Below are 7,659 nucleotides of genomic sequence, written 5' to 3'. Positions count from 1 at the left end.
AATTAATTACTATGTATATATTGTAAATATATATACCACCAGCTGGTTCTTCTCTATATTACTGTAACTATATATACCAACAGTTAGTTACTATGTATATACTGTAACTATATATACCATCAATTAGTTATTATTTATATATTGCAAATATATATATACCACCAGCTGGTTCTTCTCTATATAATGTAACTATATATACCACCAATTAGTTATTATGTATATATATTGCAAATATATGTACTACCAGTTAGTTACTATGTATATATTGTAAATATATAGAACGCCAGCTGGTTCTTCTGTATATTACGTAACTATATGTACCCCCAGTTAGTTACTATGTACATACTGTAAGTTAGTTTCTCTTTATATAATACAAATATATATAGTATATGTAACACCAGTTTGTTCCTATGGATATGCCCCCAATAGCACAGCGGTATATCTGCGGACTTATAACCCTAGAATCCGGGTTTCGATACCCATGGTGGGCAGAGCACAGATAGCCCATTGTGTAGCTTTGTGCTTAATTTAAAGAAAAAACAAACCTATGGATATTTTTTTACTATGTAAAGCACCAAGCAGCTACTTCTTTTATAAATAAATATATATATATATTACAAGGAATATATTTATTGTGCTGTAGATTGAGAAATGGCGTTATTCATATATTTTGTTCCTCGGTACATTCTCTAATTTGGTGTTTGATAAATTTCCTTATTTCAGGCGTTGATTCTTTGTTCATTATTCTTATTTACGAGTTCAATGCTTTGCCAGTTTCCTCTCATGTGACAAACATTATCACCAACCAACATATGGTATAGTCAGGCAGCACATGATATCGTCATGCAGCATGTGGTATCGTCAAACAGCACATGGTATCGTTAGACGTTAATTTTGGAAAGAAAATCGCTCTGCCTTCCTGCTTGAAGAGCAGAAAAATATCTTTAGAAATTAATGATACATTTGTATTTTTAAGGTTTTTCTCTTACATCTTTCAATACAAAATGAAAATGCTTAACGAATATATTAAACATTTCAAATTTCACCTAGTCACTAAAACTACTTAAAACAGGAAAGTTTTAGTTTAATCAAAACTTGAGTTCATAAAATTTGATCAGTCTTCTAATGAATACTAGGAATCAGTAATTTTTTAAAGCAGAACTTAATTTGGCATATGAAAATTTCACTATTCGGAAATCTATATGTGGTAAACAGAAAAAAGCTATAAATATATATATTAACAACAAATTGGACAGAGCTTTTTATCACAGACAACGAGTGTGCTTGCATGTTTGCTATTTTTGGTAGTAGAAATCTGAACTATTTTAAGTTCGAAACATATATTTTATGGATTAATAAAGACATAGTTTTTACTTCGGTATTGTAACAATTATTGTGTACTTATCACGGAATATCTAATATCAAATAACTAATGTAATGAAGTATGTATATTTTATACAACATAGGTAAGTTATTACTTCACAATTTATAAGTAATCTATTGTTACGCCTCCAATCGTTAATTAATTTTCCGTAAATTCGTTCCGACGAAACTTTAGCGACAGAAGTCCTTTGTTAAATAAAACTGGTTTATTCTTTCCGAATACAACTTTACGATACACTTAATTTCAACAGTCGCTCTATAATCAAACACTATAACTCACATCTCACGTGGGCAACAATATTTTGTCCGCATACATTCAATTACTCATTACCTTCGTCGCTTCGTGGCCGGTCTTATATATACAAGACTACACTATATCTAGTAATCTCCCGACAATTCACGAAGGTTCGAGAAGGGCGTGGCGTGATACTAATCACGTGACCTCGCTGACGCAACACTATAATCAAACATAATAATGGGTTAATGAACATGATTTATAACTTATTAAAATACATACTGGAAAGAGAAAAAAATATTAAGCTTCGTCTTTTAATTCAATGAAAAATTGATTAGGACCATAAGTAGAATTATGAGCATAAATTAGAATAATTGTTATCATTTAATTTTTCAATGAATTCAAATACAGTGATAAATAATTTCCAGTATTTGTTTCACTTATTAACATGACATGATTTCATCCACAATAATATGTGTGTGATTATAGAGATAATTATTATTAATAAGATGGGTTCTGAGTTGTTTCTTCACTTCAATTGTTTTATTTAAATATTTCATAGCTATCCAAATTTATTTACAGTTTTTCATTAACGATAGAATATAGTAGGAATGATCATGATAACAAACATAATTTTATAGAAGAATCATACTGAGAAACAGAATTTGGAAAATATCGTGTTTTGTTTGTTTGTTTATAAGTACAAATACACCCTATATTTAATATAATGACTTGTGCTATGTCTACCACGAGTATCAAAACCCGGTTTTTAGTGTTATAAGTCTTCAGGGAGATAAATATCACGTTAGACAGGCACTGGCTCCTTATATGACGATGGGCTGCTTCGCAGGGGTAGAAGAGATCGTACCAGGACTATAATTCAGCATTAAAAAAATATTTTAAAATATATGATTTCATTCTTAGAAAAAAAAGAGGACCAATAAAAGGATTTGTTAGAAAAGATCGTGTCAAGAAACAGAATTATAACAGCTGCATCTTTTCACTTGATGTGCTTGCAGTGTGTTGTAAGCTTTGCAACAAAACCACTGAAGGCGTATTGGTATTTATACAAAATTTATTTTTACAAGTATTAATCGAATAACTCTAGAAATTATAGAATGATATATAAAACACATAGCTTTCTGATAAAGAACAGACAAAGGAATAGTTTTATATACATACAGTGTAAGTACAAATACAATTCACAAAGGACAACAAAGCGATGTTCATAAAAAAGATGACAACATGACTAACTAAAAACATACTAATTAAATTGAGACTTGGTTAAAATGACACCATATTTAGACAGCTTGAAAAATGTTCAGTCTTAATTATTACTTAGATATAGAGAAATAACAAGTGCAGTCTCATTGTTTCGCCTTTTCTAACAGAGAATAAAAAATTAAACTACTGTTAGAAAACATTATGCGTCCATTACCTATTTTTCGAAGACATATTTACACGTAAAAAGCACAGTATTCAATTGTGCACGTGCTTTCAATAACTAGCTTTCAAGAGAGCAATATAATATATCACACAACGAAACATATCACGAGCACATTAGTATCTGGTAAGTTCACAAATGTACACATCATTCACATTGTCGTTAAGATGTCTATACGTTATTCATTGTATAGGCGCGCAAACAGGATATATTTAAGAAAGGAGTCACTTTCAATCCCCCAATTTCTAACTGAATATTGTTGTTGATAAATATCTTCCATATATGTTACAATAATTACTGAGCGAATAACTAAAAATAAATGTACTTCTCTCTCTTTCAAAGTAGTTCAGACTAGAGATAAGTATTCATCTATCTAAATATGACTTTCCATAATATATATCAATGCAACAATTTTAAAAATCATGGACAAAGGGTGGGCTAGATATTGGTACACGGGGGGCGTGCCCCGATTCTATTTGACTGTGCCCCAAATCCTAAGTTGGTGTTATGAAAAATAAGAATAGAAAAACCATGATCAATATCATACTGAAAAGCGGAAGATTCAAGTGCTTATGGGCCCGAGGCCCGAATCTTTTATACACCTAGCGACGCCTCTGAAGAATACAAATACATGTAAATAGGTGTTACGTTATTCAAAGTATCTTTAAGAACCGAAATACACGTAAACAGGTGTTACTTTGCCAAAGTATCATTAAGAACCGAAATACACATAAACAGGTGTTACGTTATTCAAAGTATCATTAAGAACCGAAATACACGTAAACATGTGTTACGTTATTCAAAGTATCATTAAGAACCGAAATACACGTAAACATGTGCATTTGTTAATAAAAATGTCATTAAGTGCAAGTAAGAAATTGTATACGTTATTAAGAATGCCATTAACTCATACAGAAATATGCTTAAAACAGGTGTACAGCTTATTCAAAGTAGCATCAAGTACACCTAAGATGGGTGTGGAGGCCATAAAAAGTGTAATTAGGTACATAAACACATTTAAAACAGCGTTACAGGTAATTCAAAACACTATTAAGAACACAGATGCACGTAACGGGTGCTACCATGGTCTCCAAACTTCATTGAAGAGCATTGGGGATGATGACGCTCTTCTTATGACGCTAAAACGAGTTGGAATAATTTGCTTGTTGGTTATGTCATGTTGAACACGAGGAGAGTCGAGATGAGATGAAATACTCGGTTTAACACGAGGAGAGTCGAGATAAGATGAAATGACCGGTTTAACACGAGGAGAGTCGAGATAAGATGAAATACTCGGCTCAACGCAAGGAGAGTCGAGATGAGATGAAATACTCGGCTCAACGCAAGGAGAGTCGAGATAAGATGAAACGCTCAACTCAATACGAGGGGAGTCGAGATAAGATGAAATACTCGGTTCAATACGAGGGGAGTCGAGATAAGATGAAATACTCGGTTCAACACGAGGAGAGTCGAGATAAGATGAAGTACTCGGCTCAACGCAAGGAGAGTCGAGATAAGATGAAATACTCGGTTCAACACGAGGAGAGTCGAGATAAGATGATATGCCCGAATCATTTTTCGAGGTATCGTCTAACACAGATGTCATGGAAGAGCATTTTCTGTTGTTTCTGAGGTTGGGATTGAAGTATTTGGAAACGTGAGTAAAAGGAGAACTCGAACCATGAAGGAGGGGGTTTCTGCCTATGGAGGAAGGTATTGTATCTTTCTTGTTTTTATATGAATTCCCTTTCGATGTTAAAAGATTATATGGGGAATTTTCGGGATTGACAGGAGTTGGATCAGTTATTTCAGAGGTTTCCACAGCTACAGATCGTGAGTCTTCGTTATCAGTTGAAGTGTCTGGGACTGTGCTAGTCACTCTTGCAGATGTGGGTCTTTCTTCCTCAGAAACCGAAGCTAAAGATTTGGTCATGTGATCAGTTATTCTGGAAACGAGGTCAGAGTCTACTTCTTTCAAGCTCGACAAGTACTGCGTTACGTGTCTTACACATTCTGCATATCCATACGTAAAAGTATCTTTTAACGAGTGTTCTCCCATTCCACAAGAAGCTAAAATAGAAAGACAGAACAATGTACAAAACTTATCCACCAAACACAAAATAAATATTAATTAACGACAAAACTTACTCTATCGATAATTTTATATCAAACTTTTATAAATATGTTTGAACTCGAAGTTTCTATGTTACAGAAGTTGCGAAGTTATAAGGATGAAATTTATCTATGGAAGAAAAAGAAAGACAAAATCAAAACATAACTGTGCTTACTTTGTGCTTGCACTCGCTGTAGGTGTTGAACGGTCAAACCTAAAATGTCGGCTTTTTCTAATTTACAATGATGGTTCCCCTGCAAAGTGATAATACCATTCATTGAAGAAGCTTAATTCTGAAACTGTTTTCATTGTAGAAACAGCGCATTTTAATTAATGTTCAATAATTGCTAGAAGAATGATTAAATATTTATAACAAAACAAAACAATTTTTAACCCAAATTAAGCACAAGTTAAAGAACAGCCAAACTGCAAAAACCCGAAGCTTTTGTCTCTGGATAACATAATTACAGACGATTGTAAAGGCAAACTTAAAAGGTCGATTGTTATACAATAGTGTGTGGCTCTGGTTGCTCAGGGGTAAGTTAGAGAACTTATAACACTAAAACTTAGAGCTCGATCCTTACGATGAGCACAAAGCTGATAGCACTCTGTGCATATTTGCGCTTAAAATAAAACAAACAAGGAACAGTGTAGTTGAAAAATCGACTGACACGCAGAAGTACATTGAACGTCTGGACAGCAGGGAGTGGACGTAAAATCGACAAAAACCAAGATTCATACACAAGTTATATAATAATAAGTTGACAAACAACGATTTATATGCTTATAAATCGTTCGATGACGAGGAACCCACTTTGAGACTAATAATGGTTGGAGACGGCTTGAATGGGTAATGAAGAAAAACTTTAATATAAGTTTAACATAACAGCAAATGTACAACGTAATTATAAATCGTTGTTTGTCAGTTTACTATTATATTAGCATAACTTGCTTCTAGACATAAGTTATATGATTAGAAAAGAGTTCGTGCTTTTTACAAGCTACCTCATATTTTGCAACAGTGATGTACAGAAAGCAAGACCTTACCGACTTCTAAAGCTTGAATGTCCAGTGACAATAGCATGTCTAGTTTTACGTCCTTCTATAGAGTCACGTGACCCCCGGACATCTAAAGAGTTGCCCCAGGAGCGGGATAGAATACCAGCTGATTCTTTCACTTTGCTTAAAAAATTCCTTTGAAAGCTTCTTTTCTGGTACACACCTTGTCCCACGTGCTTTTCAGCTCAGAGGCCGTTACGTGAGCTTTGTGGAAGCAGGAAAAGAATTCGTTCGAACGATTACGCTAGTGCACTTAGCATGTGAACGAACTGTTAAAAAAGCGCGGCATTGTAGATAGTTCACATGAATAACCGAATCACGCTACGATTTCCGGCGTTCTTTGTAAGTGGTGCCGATTTTAAAGTAACGTTCGTTTTTTTTTGTTTTTTGTTTTTTTTTTCAATATCTCAATACTATTTGATAAAAGAAAAACGCGGAAAGGGGAGCCAACGAAAAAAATGCGTTTAATCATGATTTTTAAGTTACTATTTATTAAAGTATTGATAAATGTTTTGAATTTGATTAATAGTTAATAAGCAATTATTATGTGTTATAGAGTAGATAAGGGGTTGTTATAGATATTCCCGTTATTTTCTGATGACAGTTAGAGGTGTTTCTATTATCTCCTGATGATTGTAAAATTATTTCCGTTGTCTTCTGATGACTAATAAAGTTATTTCTGCTGCCTCCTGATGACCGTTAGAAATATTCCCGCTGTCTTCTGATGGCTGTTAGAAATATTCCCACGATTTCCTGATGATGTTAGAGATATTCCCATTTTCTTCTGCCGACTGCTAGAGTTATTCCTGCTGTCTTCAAATGACCGATAGAAGTATTCCCGCTGTCTTAATGACTGTTAGAAATATCTCCCCTTTCTCCTGGTGCTGTTCCATTTATTTTCGCTGTCTCGTGATGACTATTAGAGTTGTTTTTTTTTGTCTCCTAATTGTAGATATAGACATTCCTGCCATGTTATATAACAAACTTGTAAACACTGTCACCAACAGGAGATAAAAATATCTCAGAATGTGTTGAAACTACTTGATGTTGCGTAGTTTCGTTTAAAGCTCTTTTAACGAAAACAGTAAGATAAGTAATTGTAAACTGGACCATACAATAAAGATGATGGTAATGTCAAATCGTGTACATTAAAATGGACCATACAATAAAGATAATGGTAATGTCAAATCGTGTACATTAAAATGGACCATACAATAAAGATAATGGTAATGTCAAATCGTGTACATTAAAATGGACCATACAATAAAGATAATGGTAATGTCAAATCGTGTACATTAAAATGGACCATACACTAAAGATAAAGATAATGTCAAATCGTGTACATTAAAATGGACCATACAATAAAGATAAAGATAATGTCAAATCGTGTACATTAAAATGGACCATACAATAAAGATAATGGTA

At 33.4% G+C, this 7,659-nt stretch overlaps 1 protein-coding gene across 2 annotated transcripts in view; it reads right to left on the bottom strand.

The window, feature by feature from the left end:
- Positions 1-4,119: 4,119 nt before the first annotated feature.
- LOC106472896 overlaps positions 4,120-7,659 on the bottom strand; it is a 9,636-nt gene continuing 6,096 nt past the window's right edge. For both annotated transcript variants that reach the window (XM_022401441.1, XM_022401440.1), the window contains exons 3-4: positions 5,351-5,429; positions 4,120-5,132 (exon numbers count right to left, since the gene is read on the bottom strand). In XM_022401441.1, the coding sequence (XP_022257149.1) occupies positions 4,141-5,132; positions 5,351-5,429 (1,071 nt within the window). In that variant the 3' untranslated portion in view covers positions 4,120-4,140. The remainder of the gene's footprint in view (positions 5,133-5,350; positions 5,430-7,659) is intronic.

This window comes from Limulus polyphemus, unplaced genomic scaffold (assembly GCF_000517525.1).
Source record: "Limulus polyphemus unplaced genomic scaffold, Limulus_polyphemus-2.1.2 Scaffold5711, whole genome shotgun sequence".
NCBI lineage: Eukaryota > Metazoa > Arthropoda > Merostomata > Xiphosura > Limulidae > Limulus > Limulus polyphemus.
Note: the sequence above shows the minus strand (reverse complement) of the source record. Positions and strands in the feature narration are given on the sequence as shown.